General features: G+C 34.7%; 1 protein-coding gene across 1 annotated transcript in view; it reads right to left on the bottom strand.

The window, feature by feature from the left end:
• LOC143245898 (cardioacceleratory peptide receptor-like) overlaps window positions 1-19,871 on the bottom strand; it is a gene marked incomplete at its 5' end in the record, with an annotated part of 39,066 nt that overhangs the window by 5,545 nt on the left and 13,650 nt on the right. The window contains 2 exon segments of the mRNA XM_076492151.1: window positions 5,834-6,014; window positions 14,265-14,381. Of these exon segments, the coding sequence (XP_076348266.1) occupies window positions 5,834-6,014; window positions 14,265-14,381 (298 nt within the window).

The following is a 19,871-nucleotide window of genomic DNA, read 5'->3' as shown; positions in this document are numbered from 1 at the left end:
CTGACATATTCAAGTGAACGGCCTCCTTGAGGTAAAACTTTATTTGCTCCAAAACATTTTTTAAACCTCTAAATGAGCAGAGAGTGATATAAAATTAAACCTACAAAACCAAATCTAAAAAATAAATAAATTTTGTTTTTGAAAAATTTAAACAACGAAAGAAATTAATTCGCTAATAATAAAGAACAATTTTAATTTATGAAACTAAAGTTAACAGGCAGGTTAATAACGAACACACAAAACCAAAGTAAAGCAAAAATAAAATTCAGATGATACAACAATCAACGAAAAGATAAAACAAGCCACTAAATATAGGGTTAGTTGATTTTGATGTATAGCACACAGTGGGCTATCTGTGCTCTGCTCAATGCATAATATGGATTCTAACTAAAGATAGGACAGTCATATAATATAGATTGTAATTAAAGGTAGGACAGTTACATAATATAGATTCTAATACAGGTAGGGTCTTTCACATAATATAGATTCTAACTACAGGTATGGTCAGTCATGTAATATAGATTACAACTACAGGTATTGTCAGCCACGTAATATATGTTCTAACTAGTCATTTCTTTCCATACCAGCGATCGTCAAACTGGTCGATATACGACATATACAGTATATGTATATGGTCATTCATTAGATTCCATCTGTTTACTGTGAACCAAATTAACTTGGTGAACTACATACAAAGTTCAGCAAGTTCAGAAGTTACACTCGATACGATAAACCGACCACGCCCACCCTTTCAGTCGTGCAGGTGTAACATTGTACCGTCCAATGCCCCTAATCATCATTAAAAGAGTAGCCCAACAGGAGGCGTAGGTGGTGGTGACTAGCTGCCTTTCGTCTAGTCTATTTTTGGTAAATTAAGAACGGTTAGCGCAGATAGTTCCCGTGTAGTTTTGGGTTAAATTCGGGCAAAATAATAGAAAATAAAATTGATGCCGTAGGAGAAGAAATTCCATTTCTGATTGCTCATGAAACCGTAAAAATATGACACGGTGATAGGACTGGTTCGCGTTATTTGTTGTTTTCTGTGGTTCACGTCCTTGTTAAACTGCTTTTTGATACAGAAGATTTTTTTTTGTACTTTAAGTTAAAGCTTTAAAATTATTCTTGTTGGATCTCAAATCTGGGAATGACGTAAAACTGCGATATGATGAAATGTTGTTCTTAACTCAATGCGATATTTTACGATTCTAGTTTCGAACACACTCTCTCTATCTAGGCGAAACGATCTCATCTTCTATGTAGACGAAACATTCTCACCTTTCTCTGTATAGAAGAAACGTTCTTAACTTATACATGCTCACCTTTCCCCACGTAGAAGAAACGTTCTTAACTTATACATTTTACCTTTCTCTGTACAGAAGAAACGTTCTCACCATTCTCTGCATCGTGAAGATTCTTGTACAGGAAAGAAGTTTTATATAAAAAATTTAGGACGTAATTAAACACATTCAAATTATTTTAAATTGTTTCATATTCTGTTGCTCAGTATGGAAAATACGTTTATTGGTTGTTTTTATTATATTCATTTTTTATGTACCAAAACTAATCAGGCGGTAACAGGGCATTTTAAATTCACAAATATATGTTAATAAATGTCTATGATCTGCGACATTATTTTTTATTTATTTTTTACATCTCACCCATCACGCGTGAAAAACACCGCATGGGGCTGTAAACTCATTTACACTACAGTGAATATTCATTTAGTTGTCTCTTGATGAAAACAAATATTATAAAAAAAAAATTTGTTTTACTTTTATGAAAGTCAATTTGTTTAAATGTTTGTCCTCAAATACATTTTTCTCTCTATTTTATGGTGATTTAAAAACAAAATTCCAGTATGTAACATTCCATGTAAAATACAACCGGAAAAATTTTTATTGGACTGTCTGTATCTAGCAAGCGCCAATGTGAAACTATTCTATTTTATATCTCTATCCTCTAGCTGAAGCTTAGCCCTCTTCCTTTAAATGGGACTTAATTACCATCTTCTATGTGGGATAGTTACCATCCTCTAAGTGCTATAATTACCATTCTTCAGGTGTTACTATTAATTACCGTACGGTAATGTACACGATAAATACAAAGGTATAGCACCTCTTCAAGTCAAAACGAGATTTTCAAGTTTTATATTTTTCTTTTATTACTATGATTTATTTATTGAAACAAATTGTTAAATATACACTTGGAAAGTATACAGGACTCATATTTTAGTTAATAGTTTGAGACTAATTCTAGGCTACAAAGCAACTGGTGGTACTTGACGGATTAGCTTAAAGAAACATCTCGAATAAACGTTAACTTTTTTTTATAATAAACTTCTTTCACTATAACGATAAATATTCTAGTAGATTTGACATTTCACCTCATAAAAGACTAACCGGTCTTTCATACAATTGTAATTCCTAATTATCAATCAGTTCAGGTAATTAGTTCTGAGTTTTCTCACTAGGTTCTTGAGAGCTGTAGAAATAACCGCTACATGCTTTTAATCTAGCTATATATATTCTAAAATCGATCGTATGCACAAAACGCTGTTGGTCGCTTTAAGTAACAACGCACTCTTCGTATTTCCTTACTTGATTTCAATAAACAAATACAAAATAAACTTTTATGTTAACTTAGAACAAGTAACACATATCAACTTTATAGCTCATAACATACTGAATCCGTTTTACAATCATTTATCGATCTACGGTGTTCTTTCTAAAAATGTTCACAAGAATTTAGTTTTGTTAACAGATAGTTTATAACTAAATGCGAACTCATAGCTTTTACAATATTTATAAAATCATAATCTTCCTTCAAACAGTGAAAACTGTCTAAATTATACAAAACTCTATGTTATAATCTACCTTCAAATAGTGTAAATTGTCTAAATCCTACTATGCTGTGATAAATATTTGTTTATTGTTGTTTTGCTCTGTAAGTTTTCGCGCTAAATATTATGTTTTTTAAACATATATAACACGTAAAAAATATAAAAAACAAGGTTAATGATTGTCCCAAATAAGGGTATATATCAACAACAGATTCGCACCTAACGCTGGTGGATAAAGTGTGGTTCGTTTTAAAGTACAAATTGACTAGAATTGTTTTATAGAGAAACTGTTATTGTGTGATTGAACAATATATAATCACGTAAGGTCAAAGGACAGGAAAACACTTGGATTTTGCTGAAAAAAGAAATTATTCCAGGTTTACATGAAATACGTGGTTAGAATAACAACCAATAACTGAAGGAAGAATTATTCAAAATATATACCAGTTAGAATAACAACCAATGGCTGAAAAAAGAAATTATTCAAAATTTATACCAGTTAGAATAACAATCAATAACTGTAAGAAGAAATTGTTCCAGGTTTACACGAAATACATGGTTAGAATAACAACCAATTACTGAAGAAAGAACTTATTCAAAATTTATATAAATTAGAATAACAACCAATGATTGACTATAACTTGTTTCCTAACCATCTTGACCCTGGATATTGTTTCCTAAGTTTTTTCGCCCTCTTCTGGATAATGCAGCACGATCAACTAAGCATCTTTACAATAATTACTACACCAGTTTTCACACAGTTTCCATATGCTGTAACATGATATTCGAATAACCTTGACACAGATTTTTAGACAATCCACATTGTTGCTTAATAACCTTGGCTACAATTATAAAACATCACATATTGTTTCATAATAACCGTGATATGAATTTTCACTCATTGTTTTCACACACAGTTTTAATAATCAGTTTTTAACTACAAGAACGATGTTTTATATATGTTGATTATCTTGTCTACAAACCACTGTTTTCGATTATAGATTCACTTTTATTTACTGACATCATATATTTATTCGTATTTACTCATTTCGACACCAAACATATAATTATGACAATTATCCGATAAATAATCATTAAACTAATGCAGTTGCAGGTCGTAGTGACGTAAAATTCTAACTCCTGTGTTAACTGACCAAAATATATTGATGTCAGCAGCCATTAAATGAGGACCAATTTACACAGCAAATGAAACCTAACTAAGATAGTTATTAAAGATACATGACGGGAGAAATTCTGAATCATAATAACAGAAATAAGAATAACTACATACGTTTTCTTTTTTATTGGTTAGATCACCGTTTGTCAAAATGTGAGATGTGAATGATCGAGGTATATATAACAGAACAGTAATTTGAAACCACGTGTTTTGACATATATATATATTAATGAAATTAATAGCAATTATTGGTATCTTAATGCATATCTGTGTATTATATCTCGTTTTTTACTCATTCTTTCACTCATAAAAAGAGAGAGAGAAAACAAGGGCACGCAAGAAACCATATTTATTAAGGAGAAGACGTGGATGACAAAAGATTGGAAAATTCTGTATTAGATACAAGTGTCGAACAAACATTTTGTTTTAGCAACGATCTGAACAAACATCAATATTTTCGATATTCACAAAATTAATAGTAAGAACATTGTTCTTACAAAACGTTCCTCTCACTCAACTAAATGTCATTCACAATAACTCTTGGACCAGAAGTCCTTGCGTCAACCAATCAAAATATTAGTTATTTAATGCCATGTAATTCAATTTCGTAAAACTTTTGTATTGAACACTTGTTTTTAACTGGACCACATCGTTGTCTTCTTTTTCTTTTTTTTTCAAATGACAAAGGTTATATTATATTTCTGCTCGGTTTTAAAATGTACACGCATGATGTGTTATCTCAATAGCGTTTATGAAGTCTTCTGAGATTGTTTCACACCTTTCGTCGTTGTTAGTTGTCTTGGAAACATCTTTCATATACAATGAGACAGAGGGCTGTGCTGTCAGAGACACCTGGCGGGTAGTCGAAAACCTTGATACCCTCAGAAGTGTTTCACTTGTTGTGCAACGTGAAGTTCGACTGACTGTATCAGACCGTAGAGGGCGCTTCGATTTTGAACGGTATAGATGAGAAGGGTGAGAAAACCATCGACAGCAAGAAAAGTTACTAAGATAATTTAGAAAAGTTGAAATCAGTACTTTTAAAAAAATAACAGTGGGAAATGTTTAGTAACTTTTAAAATCAGAACGAAATTACCACTAACATTTCTACATAATAAAAACAAAAATAACACACGCACAATATATAGAAAAAAACATGGAGGAATTCGCAGAAGCCGTGATTGTAATTAGATCTCAAATCGGTCAAGAGGTGGAGGTATTAGTTAAAAGCGTGCACTTTAAAGAAAACAAAAACAAACTCGAAAACAAAATGAAATGCTATGGCTGTTTTAAAAACAAAGCACATGACGAAGAAACACATTTGCTCATCAAGTTTGGAACAAATTAAGCCACATGCATTTTTGTGTGTGTTTTAGAGAAAGAATCAACGTGTTAATCAAGTAATCTTCAAAATATAATAAAGTGTTTTTATAAATAATTTTAGAAACTGAGAAGACTTTTGGGTATCTTAAGTATAATTTTTATAAATGAGAATTTTAGAAATATTGAACATAATAGTTCTTTTTAAAATTAAAATACAAATATCGCGCCCGAGTCGCGCCAAACATGCTCGCCCTTCCAGCCTTGGGGGCGTTATAATGTGACGGTCAATCCAACTTTTCGTTGGTAAAAGAGTAGCCCAAGAGTTGGCGGTGGGTGGTGATGACTAGCTGTCTTCCCTCTAGTCTTACACTGCTAAATTAGGGACGGCTAGCACAGATAGCCCTCGAGTAGCTTTGTGCGAAATTCCGAAACAAACATAAGAAAATATAAGAAGACAGATATAGCTTACAATAATTACGTTCCTTTTCACTTGCCTTAAAGTATGGCACAGACAAGTAGAGAAAATACAATAAATAAAGGGGTTAGCAGCACTGTTTAGTGGAGCCAAACTTTGAATAAATGTTGAGATTGCAATGTTAGTTTGGTTAAGAGAAAAGTATCCAAAAACCTGAAGAAGGTCGTAGATAAAGTACGGACTCCAACATAAGATGAACACTGAAATCAATAATGAGTGCTTAACACTGTTGGGCACTTTATTCATAAGCCGCTCCGTTTATGTACCTATATACCCCTCTGTTATATCTGTCGGTGCAATTGTTCCGTGCTGTCTTGCCAAATATTGTCATTTGTTCATGTCCACAAATTGCGACAAAACATTTTTTTTAAATATAAGTAATAAAAGATACTGAACGTGCACTATTAAGCTTTTATAAATTCTCATTACATAATCATCGTATCATAGTTTATCAAAAACTAAGATTTTTAATCTAATTTGTAAAATAAAGTGGTTACTTTCCTGCAACAAAGACACTTTAAAATTCGTTGTTGACAAGAAATAAATCCAATATAGTTTCATTACCAAATACTTTAAGATTCATTGTTAGCATCAAATAAATCAACAGGGTTTCAATATTGTCTTGACAGAACTTAAGATTCCTTCTCTAAAAATCTAACCTCAAGAATTGTGTTCACATAAGAAACCCCAGTGTTTGAAGTTCCTTCTGTATTACTCTAACTTCAAGAAGTAGGTACAAACGTAAGAAAGATCCAGTTGTTGAAGTTCCTTTGGTAATAATTAAACTTAAAGAAGTGGAATCAAACATAAGAAAGCAGAGTGGTTGAAGTTTTTTCTAAAAAATATAACCTATAAAAGTGGGTTCAAACACAAGAAAGACCGAGTGGTTGATGCTCATTCTGTAAAAATATAACCTTAAGAAATCGGTTCAAACATAAGAAAGAATCAGTGTTTGAAGTTGTTTCTGTAAAAATCTAGCCTCTAGCAGTGGGTTCAAACATAAGAAACACCCAGTGGTTGAAATTCTTTCAATAAAATTCTTACCAACAGAAGTAGGTTCAAACATAAGAAAGACCCAGTAGCTGAAGTTCTTTCTATAAAACTCTAACCTATAGAAGTGGGTTCAAACATAAGAAAGACCCAATGGTTGAAGTTCTTTCTATAAAAATCTAACCTCAAGAAGCGGGTTTAAAAATAAGAAAGAATCAGTGTTTGAAGATCATTCTATAAAAATCTAATTTCTAGAAGTGGGTTCAAACGTAAGAAAGAAGTGCTGGATGAAGTTGTTTCTGTAAAAACCTAACCTCCAGAAGTGGGTTCAAACGTAAGAAAACTCTAATGGTTGAAGTTTTGTCTATAAAAATATAACCTCTAGATTTAGGTTGAAACATAAAAAAGATCCAGTGGTTGAAGTTCTTTGTATAAAAATCTACCTTCTTACAGTCGTTTGAAACATATGAAAGACCCAGTGGTTGAAGTTCTTCCTGTAGAAATCTAACCTCTAGAAGTGGGTTCAGACATAAGAAAGATCTAGTGGTTGAAGTTCTTTCTGAAAAAATCTAACCTACAGCAGTAGGTTCAAACATAAGAAACAACAGTTGTTGAATATTTCTCTATAAACATATAAACACTAGAAACGGGTTTAAAAGACCCAGCGGTTGAAGTTCTATCTGTAAAATTCTAGCCTTTATCACAGGGTTCAAACACAAGATAAACCCAGTGGTTGTAGATCTTTCTATAAAAATTTAATTTCAAGAATTGAGTTAAAAGATAACAAAGGCAAGTGGTTGAAGTTGTTTCTGTAAATATCTAACCTCTAGAAGTAGGTTGAAACATAAGAAAGACCTAGTGGTTGAAGTTCTTTCTGTAAAATTCTAACTCATAGCAGTGGTTTCAAACATATGAAAGACCCAGTGGTTGAAGTTCTTTCTGTAAAAATCTAACCTCTAAGAGTGGGATCCAACATAAGAAATGCTCAGTGCTTGCAATTCTGTCTTTAAAAATTTAACCTCTAGGAGTGGGTTCAAACATATAAAAAACACATAATGGTTGAAGATCTTTCTATAAAAATCTAATTTCAAGAAGTAAGTTAGACCATAAGAAAGACCCAAAGCTTGAAGTTGTTTCTATAAGCACTTAACCAATAGAAGTGGGTTCAAACATAAGAAAGACCTAGTGATTGAAGTTCTTTATGTAAAAGTCTAACTTCAAGCAGTGGTTTGAAACATATGAAATACCCACTGCTTGAAGTTTTTTAAGTAGATATTTAACTTTTAAAAGTGGGTTCAAACATAAGAAAACCCAGTGGTTGCAGCACTTTATACCAAAATCTATCCTCTATGTCAAACATAAGAAAGACACAGTGGTTGAAGTTCTTTCTGTAAAATTCTAACCTTTAGAATTTGGTCCAAACATAAGAATGACCTAGTGCTTGAAGTTGTTACTGTAAAAATCAAAGCTCTAGAAGTCGTTTCAAATATCAGAAAGACCCAGTAATTAAAGATCTTTCTATAAAAATATAATCTCTAGATGTGGGCACAAACATAAGAACGAACCAGTGTTTGACGTTCTTGCTATAAAAATCTGATATCTAAAAGTGGGTTGAAAAATAAGAAAGATCCGGTGGTTCAAGATTTTTTCTATAAAAATGTAACCTCTTAGAAGTGGGTTCAAACATAAGAAAGACCTAGTGGTTGAAGTTCTGTCTGAAACAATTTATCGTCTTGCAGTCGTTTGAAACATATGAACGACTAGCGGTTGAAGTTATTCCTGTAGAAATATAAACTTTAGATGAGGGTTGAAACATAAGAAAGACCAAGTGGTTGAAGGTTTTCTGTAAAATCTAACCTCTAGAAGTAGGTTCAAACATAAAAAAGAACTAGTGGTGGAAGTTCTTTCTATAAAAATCTATCCTATAAAAGAGGGTTCAAACATAAGAAAGATACAGTGATTGAAATTCTTTCACAAAAAGTCTAACCTATTGCAGTCGTTCGAAAGACATGAAAGACCTTGCGGTTGAAGTTCTTTTTGTAAAAATCGAACCTCTAGAAGTGGGTTCAAATATAAGAAAGACCTAGTGGTTGAATTTCTATCTGTAATATTCTTAGCTTTATCACAGAATTCAAACACAAGAAACACTTAGTTGTTGAAGATCTTTCTATAAAAATCTAATTTCAAGAAATGAGTTCAAAATAAAAAAGACCCGGTGGTCAAAGTTATTTCTGTAAATATCTAAACTCTAGAAGTGGTTCAAACATAATAAAGACCAAGTGGTTCAGGTTCTTTCTTTAAAAATCTAGCCTCCAGATGTGGGTCAAAACATAAGAAAGACCCAGTGGTTGAAGTTCTTTGTGTAAAAACTAAACATTTAGAAGTGGGTTCAAGCATAAGAAAGATCTGATGGTTGAAATTCTTTCTATAAAACTCTAACCTCTAGAAGTGGGTTCAAACACAAAAACGACCCAGTGGTTAAAGTTCTTTCTATAAAAATCTTACTTATACAAGTAGGTTCCAACATAAGAAAGACCCAAAGGTTGAAGTTTTTTTTGTAAAAATCTATCCACTAGAAGTAAGTTCAAACATAAGAAAGACGCAGTGGTTCGAGATCTTTGTATAAAAATATAACCACTAGAAGTGGTTTCACACATTATAAAGAACCACAGTTTGAAGTTCTTTCTGTAAAAATTTAATTTATATAAGTGGGTTCAAACATAAGAAAGACCCGTTTGTTAAAGTTGTTTCTGTAAAATCCTAACCTCTAGAATTGGGTTCAAACATAAGAAAGAACTAGTGATTGAAGTTCTTTATGTAAAAATCTAACCTCAAGCAGTTTTCAAACATATGAAATAACCACTGCTTGAAGTTCTTTAAGTAAAACTACAGCTTCTAAAAGTGGGTTCACACATAAGAAAACACCAGTGGTGGAAGCACCTTATACAAAAAATTTATCCTCCAGAAATGGTGTCAGACATAAGAAAACACAGTGGTTTAAGTTCTTTCAGTCAAAATCTAACGTCTGAAAGTTGGTGCAAATATAAGAAAGACCCAGTGGTTAAAGTTCTTTCTATAAAAATCGTACCTATAGAAATAGGCTCCAACATAAGAAAGACCCAAATGTTGAAGTTCATTCTGTAAAAATCTAACCACTAGAAGTGGTTCAAACATAAGAAAGACGCAGTGGTTCTTTGTATAAAAATATAACCATTAGAAGTGGGTTCAAACATAAGAAAGAACCAGAGTTTGAAGTTATTTTGTAAAATTCTAACCTCTAGTAGTGAATTTAAATGTAAAAAAGACTCAGTGGTTGACAATTTTTCTATAAAAATCTAATTTCAAGAAGTGGGTTTAAACACAAGAAAGACCCAGTGGTTAAAATTGTTTAGGTAAAAATCAAACTTCTAGAAATGGGTTCAAACTTAAGAAAGACGTGGTAGTTGAAGTTTTTCTAAAATAATATAACTTTTAGAATTAGGTTCAAACACAAAAAAGACTCAGTTGTTGAAGTTTTTTCTGTTAAAATCTAACCAATGGCAGTGGTTTCAAACATATAAAAGACTCAGAGGTCGAAGTTCTTTTTGTAAAAAATATAACCTCCAGCAGTGGGTTTAAACATAAGAAAGACCCTGTAGTTGAATATTTCTCTATAAAAATCTAACCTCTAGAATGGGTTCAAACATAAAAAAGACCCAGTTGTTGAAGTTGTTTTTGTAAACACCAAGCTCTAAAAGTGGGTTCAGATATAAGAAAGTCCCAATGGTTGAATTTCTTTATGTAAAATTCTACTCTCTAGCAGTGAGTTCAAACATAAAAAAGACAAAGTGGTTAAAGTTCTTCCTGTAAAAATCTCGCCTCTAGATGTGGGTTCAAACATAAGAAAGACCCAGAGGTTGAAATTCTTTTTGTAAAAATTTTACCTCTAAAAGTGGGTTCAACATAAGAAAGATCCAGTGGTTGAAGTTATTTCTGTAAATATTTAACCTTACGAAGTGGTTTCAAACGTAAGAAACTCTTATTTGTTGAAGTTTTTTTCTGTAAAAATCTAACCTATAGCAGAGAATTCAAACATAAGAAAGACCCAGTGGTTGATGAAGATCTTTCTATAAAAATCTAATTTCAAGAAGTGGGTTCAAACATAAGAAAGACCCAGTGGTTGAAGTTGTTTCTGTAAAAATCAAACCTCTAGAAGTGAGTTCGACCATAAAAAAGACCTGGTGGGTGAAGTTCTTTTTATAAAAATACAACCTCTAGAATTAGGTTCAAACATTAAAAAGATAGAGTGTTTGAATTTCTTTCTATAAAAATCTAACCTCTAGAAACGGGTTCAAACGTAAGAAAGACCTAGTGGTTGATGAAGATCTTTCTATAAAAATCTAATTTCAAGAAGTGGGTTCAAACATAAGAAAGACCCAGTGGTTGAAGTTGTTTCTGTAAAAATCAAACCTCTAGAAGTGAGTTCGACCATAAGAAAGACCTGGTGGGTGAAGTTCTTTTTATAAAAATACAACCTCTAAAATTAGGTTCAAACATTAAAAAGATAGAGTGTTTGAATTTCTTTCTATAAAAATCTAACCTCTAGAAACGGGTTCAAACGTAAGAAAGACCTAGTGGTTAAAGTTATTTCTGTAAAAATCTAACCTGTTGCAGTGGTTTCAAACATATGAAAGACCCAGCGGTTGAAGCTCTTCCCGTAGAAAGCTAACCTCTAGACGTAGGTTCAAACACCGGGGCTCTCGTATGTTTAAACATAAGAAAGACCCAATGGTTGAAGTTCTTTCTGTAAAAATCTAAGCTCTAGAACTGGGTTCGATATAATAATAAAATATACCAAAGAAGTAAATTAATTTGTCGTGTTTTTTGTTGTTTAAAATCAGTAACAGTGGAAAAAACACCAGGAAATTGTTTAAACAGCAGTGTTTGGCCAATGAGGTATGTGGAAGTAAGAAAATACACTTCATGGCCAAAAGTATGTAGGCATCGTTTCTTATTAGTGGGTTCGCCTATTTCAGCCACACCTTTTGCTAACAGGAACATACATCAAGCATACAACCATGCATTCTCTACAGACAAACATTAGCATTATAAAGGATCATTCTGAAAATTTCAGTGACTTTCAACAAGGCACTGCTATAGAATTCTACCTTTCTAATAAGTCAGTTTGTCAAATTTCTTTCCTGCTAGAGCTGCCCCGGTCAACTGTAAGTGATGTTATTATGAATTGGAATCGTCTAGGAGCAACAACAGCTCATCCTCGAAACTATAGGCCACACAAGCTCACAGAACGGGACCGCTAATTGCTGAAGTGCATGGAGCGTAAAAATCGTCTGTCCATAGTTGCAACACTCGCAATCGAGTTCCAAACTGCCTATGGAAGCCACGTCAGGAAAAAAAACTGTTCGTCGGGAAATTTATTGAAATGTATTTCTATGGCCGAGCAACCGCACACAAGCCTAAGATCATTGTGTGTAATGCCAAGTGTCATCTGGTGTGGTGGAAAGCACACAGTCATTGGACTGTGGAGCAGTGGAAACGTGTTCTCTGAAGTGATGAATCACGCTTCACTATTTGGCAGTCTGATGAACGAATCTGGGTTTGGCAAATGCCAGGAGAACGCTACCTGCCTGAATGCATAGTGCCAACTGTAAAGTTTTGTCGATGAAGAATAATGGTCCGCGGCTGTTTTTCATAGTTTGTGCTAGCCTCTTTAGTTCCAGTGAAGGAAAATATTAATGAGATTCTAGAGAATTATGTGCTTTCAACTTTGTAGCAGCAGTTTGGGGAAGGCCCTTTTTTGTTTCAGCATGACAATGGCCCCATAAAGACATGGTTGCCGAGGTTGGTGTGGAAGAACTTGACTGGCCTGCAGAGAACACTGACCTCAACCCCATTGAACACCTTTGAGATGAATTGGAACGCCGACCGCGAGCCAGGCCTTTTCGCGGGACATCAATGCCTGACCTCACTAATGCTCATGTGGCTAAATAGTAACGAATCCTTGCAGCCATGTTCCAAAATCTAGTAAAAAGCCTTCCCAGAAGAGTGGAGGCTGTTATAGCAGCAAAGTGAGCACCAACTCCATATTAATGTCCATGGTTTTGGAATGAGATATTCAACAAGCACATGTTGGTCTGATGGTCAGGTGTCCCCATGTAGTGTATATTGAAATCACAAACATAAAGTTATGAAGGTCAGTTTCGATAGTGTTGTTTTAAATGTTTCAGCAGTAGAACTCGTGATTTATTATAACTTTATGCTGCCTTATCCAAGGAACACTTTAACAAAGGAGGGATAACAGTTGAAGAAAATAAATAAGTCATACACTTTTCTAGTTAAAATATATCTTAGTATATACAATATAGTTTTACATAGGGATTCATAGAGAATAAATCGTGACATGACTGCGGTGACCATTTCTGAACAAATGTATTAAGTGAAGAAATGGAACTAATGAATTTCTAAATGAGAAAGCTATATTATGAATCCTAAATATAATGTACTGACAACAAAGAACTATTTGAGCCCTCAAGTTTCCCCTATACATTCCTCCCTTCAAGAAGAGGGGTAATTAAACCCACTCTTTCTCTTCCTTCTCAGGAAATTCTCGATTTTTCTTTAAAACTATTTAAACTTCAATCACTTCTCATAGTAACTGATCCCAGAACTCAAACATGTTATTATAAAAAAAAATCCTGCCTTAATCGGAGCCTAGCATGTCCCTGTCCCCATAATGGTAAACTTGGGTAAAAGTCAATTAGTTCGAGAATAAACTTTTGTGGGGACACACTGTTAACTAACTGTAACAAAAATGTTCGGTGAAATATAAAACTTCCAGAGGGTTATCCGAAGAAGTTCGTGTTCTTAAGAAGACACAAGTCATGCTTTCCAATCAACCTTCCAATAAACTATGTAGAAATATGTGTGTGTGTGTCATAAAAAAAAGTAAGAAAGAAGTGTAAAAAAGCAAGAAAAGTGTAAAAAAATTAAACTAATACGTTTTCCTCAATATTTTCCTACAAATATTAGGCCCGGCATGGCCAAGCGTGTTAAGGCGTGCGACTCGTAATCTGAGTGTCGCGGGTTCGCATCCCCATCGCACCAAACGTGCTCGCCCTTTCAGCCGTGGGGGCGTTATAATGTGACGGTTAATCCCACTATTCGTTGGTAAAAGAGTAGCCCAAGAGTTTGCGGTGGGTGGTGATGACTAGACTAGCTGCCTTCCCTCTAGTCTTACACTGCTAAATTTGGGACGGCTAGCTCAGATAGCCCTTGAGCAGCTTTGTGCGAAATTCAAAAAAACAAACAAACAAATCTATGAATATTTGAATAAAATTTCTAAATTGACTAACAATCACCCTTTGAAACTGGTTTCAAACTTCTATAATTCGTTTATCCTAGTGATAAAGGGTTATTCATAAGACTTTCAGAACCCTATCAAAAAAAAAAAATATTCTCACCACAAACTATAACAAACGTCATTTTTACAGACTTGATTTTGGCTCTGGGAACAACTCCTCTAGAACTGGCTCCCTTACTGTCAGCCTCGTAGTCAACGTTATGTCTACCAAGCGTCCCTTTAATAACAGCAACAAAAATCATTCGAACAAATATTCTTATGCAAGCGAGGCTCTTGTATAAAGAAATATTACAAAGTCATTGTTTATCAGATATTAATGAAAACGTTACTTAACGTTATGGCACACAGAAAAGATATTACATTTAAATGTCATTCGAAAAACTCTTTGATATCCATTCATGACGTTGTATTTAGTGCAATATCACGGAGTTACGGGAGTAAATACTTATATTCTACCTTAAATTTGTATTAAGCCCCACATATCAAATACAAACTTATACTGATTCTGAGCCATGAGGTGTATATAATGAGACATAATATACACACATTAAGATATATATGTGTATAAATTATCCTCACAATGAAAGACATACTACTACTAATAATAATCTCTAGAAGAGAAAAATATATTATCCTCACGCATCATATTAGGACATATACTGATATATATTTTCCGCCAGACTAGAGGGTATACTCATATATATTATTCTTACGCTACAGCATACACTGATATATATTATAATATGTAACATAAATTTTGTTCCTGGAGTGTAGTCTCTTGGTGGAAGCGCTTGCCTTGTTCTTCTGAATATGCTTCTATGTTCTCCTTGAGTTTATCAAGATGGGCGTCAAGGATATGGACCTTCAGGGGCATCCTGCAGCCTATTTTGCCGTTGTTCTTCACCAGAGCCTCAACCAGTTCCACATAATTTTCGCTCTTGTAATTGCTCAAGAAGCTCCGAACCACTGCGATAAAGCTGTCCGAAGCTTTTTTCCCTACCTACTGAGCTTCTTGGGGAATTCTGTATACTCCGGAATCTTCTTTATTTGTTGTCCAACGAAGACATCAGCTTTGACCTTTGCCCCAGACAGCTTACGGAAGAAGTTTCGAAGGTACTTGAAGGCTGAAGACTCCTTATTAAGATCTCTGACAAATTGTTTCGTGAGACCCAATTTTATGTGCACTGGTGGGAACAACACTTTCTGGAAGTCCACTAGTGGCTCACACTTGACATTTGCATCTCCACAAAGAATATAGTCAGTTGTGACTAGTGCTTCCTGTTGTAGTGCGCTGCAGTATCCCTGCTGTCCCAAGGGCAAAGATAACAGAGAAACTTGGTAAAGCCTCCTTGGAGATCCATCAAAAATGCCAGCATTTTGAAGTTTCCGATAACCTCCCAGCCATACTCATCATACTTCAAGGCTTCTAGCAAGGTCTTGACGCTCTTGTATTCCTCTTTGAGGTGCACCGAATGAATCAGCGGAAGAGACGGATATTTATTGCCGTTATGGAGCACCACAATTTTAATGCTCTGGATAAGCTATCAGTAAAGAGGCGCCATTTGTTCAGGTTACAGGCAATTCCAGTTGCCTCGCACAGACCGGATACATAGTGGCAGTCATATTGACGAGAGAAAAAGCTTGGAAAATGTTGGTGACGCTTCTTCTTACTTGCGACTTGCACACTTTCATATAACAAATCTCACTCTTTGAGCCTAGATGTCAAAAGCTTGGCATTCGACTTTGTCAGACCAAGATATCTGATAAAGTCAATTAGGTCTCTTTGGTTGGGGTAGTATGGGTTTCTCTCACCAGCTACACCTCTGAAATTGTAATCTGGATCTTCAACGTCTACCACCTCTTCTGATTTGCTGCTCTCTTCTGAGGATGGCTGTTTTCTCTCTAGTGGAGTGGATACACGGAGTTCAGGGCAGTGTGGCACTGGGGCGATGGATGATTGAAGGTCCAGATACATACTAGCAGATTTATTCTTACCAACCCGACGTTTGGAAGGGTCCACCATGCAGAAGTAACAATTGCTTGAGTGGTCAGTGGGTTCACGCCAAATTCTTGAAATAGCAAACTTCATGGCTCTCTTTTCCCTTCTATATCATCCTGCAAAAGAGCAAAATAAAATTGTTATTATGAAGAATAAATTTATTTCATCTCAAACTAATGTGTAAGAGATTCATGCAAAATATTTTTATGTGATATTTTTTCTATACTGTTGGAAATTTAAAAAAATAATTAAAATATATTTAAATTTTAAAAGGTCTAAAATTTGTATAATATAAAAATTTACAAGCAAAAATTATCCGTTTTACCTTCTACAGTTATTTTGTAGTGCTAGCAGGTAAAAGGAAGTGCCCAGAGTTTGTCTTAATCGCCGATGGGCATGCAAAAATGTGTCTTGTAGGCTTCACATATTTTAGCAGACGCTGTCACAGAGTACTTTTTCGCTCTTTTCTTGATATTTTGGCCACATACATAGTAGAATGCGCCTGAAGAATGCTTGCAGTTTCTTGATGCCATCTCTGATAAAATCAAATAGGTATATGTGTTCATTTAGGCTAGAACTAAACTGAAGTAGTGAGTGGTAAGCCCCTCTATATATATTACTATGGAAAGTTCTAGAAAATTCTAAAATGTTCTTAAAAATTCTCGTAAGTCTACAATATTCTAGAAAGTTTTTAAAATTATTGTAAGTTCAAGAAAACATTTTATCAGCTACTCAGCGCTGAATCTACCTGGAATGTTCTGGAAAATGGGTAAATTTCAAAATTTCATTACCCAGGTCACAAAAGCAAAGTTTGAAGATATGCTGATATATATTATCGTCACACTTGGAGTATATTGATATACATTATCTTCACACTACGTGTATACTGATATACATTACCTTCACACTGATATATCTTATCCTCAAACTACAGGGGATACTGTTATATATGTTATTCTCACATTAGAAGATATGCTGATATATATTATATTCAACTGTGGTTATACTGATATATATTATATTCAACTGTGGTTATACTGATATATATTATATTCAACTGTGGTTATACTGATATATATTATCCTCACACGACAGGGCATACTGATATATATTTTATTCTCACATTAGAAGATATGTTGATATATATCCTCACGCTAGAGGGTTTTCTGATATGCATTATCTTTACACTAGGTGTATACTGATATACATTATCCTCACACCAGAGGGTATACTGACATATATATTATTCTCACATTAAAACATATACTGATATATATTATCTTCACACTACGGTATACTGATATATATTTTCCTCACAGGGTATATTGTTATATGTATTATTCTCACACTAGGAGGTATACTCATGTATATTATCTCACACTAGGTGTATACTGATATATACTATCCTCTCACTAGTGGTATACTGATAAATATCTCACATTAGGTATGTACTAATATATATAATACTAACACTAGGAGGTATACTGATATATAGTATTTCAAACTAGGTGTATACTGATATATATTATATTGACACTAGGGGTATACTGATATATATATATTATCTTCACACTAGGGGCTCCTGGCCAACTGGCCTTATTTCACTACTCTCTCGGAACTTCTTCTGCCATTTTATGTAAATCATCCATAGATGATTGTAAAGCAGCAGTAACCAACAGTATTATACAAGCTGCTACTCGATGCATCCCTAAAACCTCGACATGTTCCCCACGGCATCCCCACCCTTGGTGGAATTCTGCCTTTTCTATAACATGAAAAACTCAGAAACGAGATTGGGATAAATTTAGAAGATACCCCACGCTCTCAAACCAGATTGCATTTCAGCAAGCCCGTGCTCGCGCTCGGCAAGTTGGACGTCAAAGCCAGAAGGAATCTTGGATTAAATATATCTCCAGCATTTCTTCAACCACCAGCACAAAAGTTATATGGGATAAGATCTGGAGGGTGAGTGGAAGATATACTTCTGCCCCCTCTCTATCTTAATATCTGATGGCCACGAAGTTGTAGATGCACAGAGCATTGCCAATACTCTTGGGTACTACTTCTCTCGTGCATCTAGCTCTTCGAACTTATCCCTTTCCTTTTTAGCCTTTAAAACACAGGCGGAGTACCTGCCTCTTTCCTTTTCAACTGACCATTCTCATGGTTACAATCGCCCTCTTACACTGATGGAACTCAAACTTGCAATTCATCGGTCTGACAATACATCAGTCGGACCTGATAATATACATAATGAGATGTTACGCCACCTTTCCAAGAACTTTCTTACTATTCTTCTAGCTGTCTTTTATCGTATATGGTAGGAAAATGTCTATCCAGATGCTTGGCGACAAGCTATCATACTCCCTATTCTGAAACCTGGGAACGATCCAATGATTCCTTCGAATTACCGTTCCATTGCGTTGACAAGTTGTCTCAGTAACATCTTAGAGAAAATAATCAATGCCCGCCTCGTTTGGTTTCTTGAAACAAACAGCCCCCTCTCACCTACTCAGTGTGGGTTCCGAAGACGACACTTTACGATAGACCACTTAATTCGCCTTGAAACATCAATCACAGAAGCCTTTTTAAGGCGACAACATCTTGTTACTGTTTTTGTATTTAGAAAAAGCTTACGATACAACATGGAGATATGATATCTTACGAGACCTTCACTCGTATGGATTGCGTGGAAACTTACCCCTTTTCATTCAGCAATTCTTAATGAAGCACCAATTCCAAGTTTGTATGGGCTCAACACTTTCTCTTTTTTTCCCACAGGAACTTGGAGTTCCTCAGGGCTGTATTCTGAGTGTCACACTTTTCATCATAAATATTAATACCATCAGTAAACAGCTATCCCCTACAGTTGCAAACGGTCTCTTTGTTGATGACTTTCACATCCCATGTCAGTCATCAAACATAAGGTTTATTGAACGGCAGCTACAAACTGCAATCAATCAGATACTGCAGTGGACCACAACAAATGGTTTTAAACTTTCACTCTCTAAAACCGTTTGTATGCATTTCTGCTGCAAACGGGGATCCACCCAGACCCAGAACTCCGTCTTGATGATGTTGTACTTCCTGTCGTCCCTGAGACAAAGTTATTAGGTCTTATATTTGATTGTAAATTAAATTTTATATCGCATGTCAAGCAACTTAGTATCAAATGTCCAAAAGTATTGAACATTCTCCGTGTCCTCTCTTCTACTTCTTGGAGAGCAGATCGATACTCCATGCTCAAAATTTATCGTGCCCTAGTCCGATCCAAACCTGACTATGGGTCTGTGGTTTATGGTTCTTCCAGAATCTTAGCACTAAAAATGTTGGATCCTGTCCATCACCAGGGGTTTCAGCTTTGCATCGGAGCTTTTCGTACTTCTCCCGTGCAAAGTCTGTATGTGGAATCTAATGAACCCCCTCTATATATTCGCCGTTTGCAACTGTTTCTAATGTATGCTTCCAAACTTTGATCCTTACCACAGCATCCTACCTGGAGTTGTGTTTTCCAACCACAATGGACCGCACTTTTTAATAACAAAAAATTTGCCATAGTTCCTTTTAGTCTCCGTATTCAGGCACAATTAGAAGAATTGGATTTACCCTTGAATAACATTGCAGTTTCTTCAAATCAGCCTATTTCACCATGGCAAATTACTGTCTCCAATCGGGTGTATCTGCTTTTCTCAGATGACTCAAAGATAG

The sequence above is a fragment of the Tachypleus tridentatus genome, chromosome 3 (assembly GCF_004210375.1).
Source record: "Tachypleus tridentatus isolate NWPU-2018 chromosome 3, ASM421037v1, whole genome shotgun sequence".
Classification (NCBI taxonomy): Eukaryota; Metazoa; Arthropoda; class Merostomata; order Xiphosura; family Limulidae; genus Tachypleus; species Tachypleus tridentatus.
This window is presented reverse-complemented; position numbering and strand designations above follow the sequence as displayed.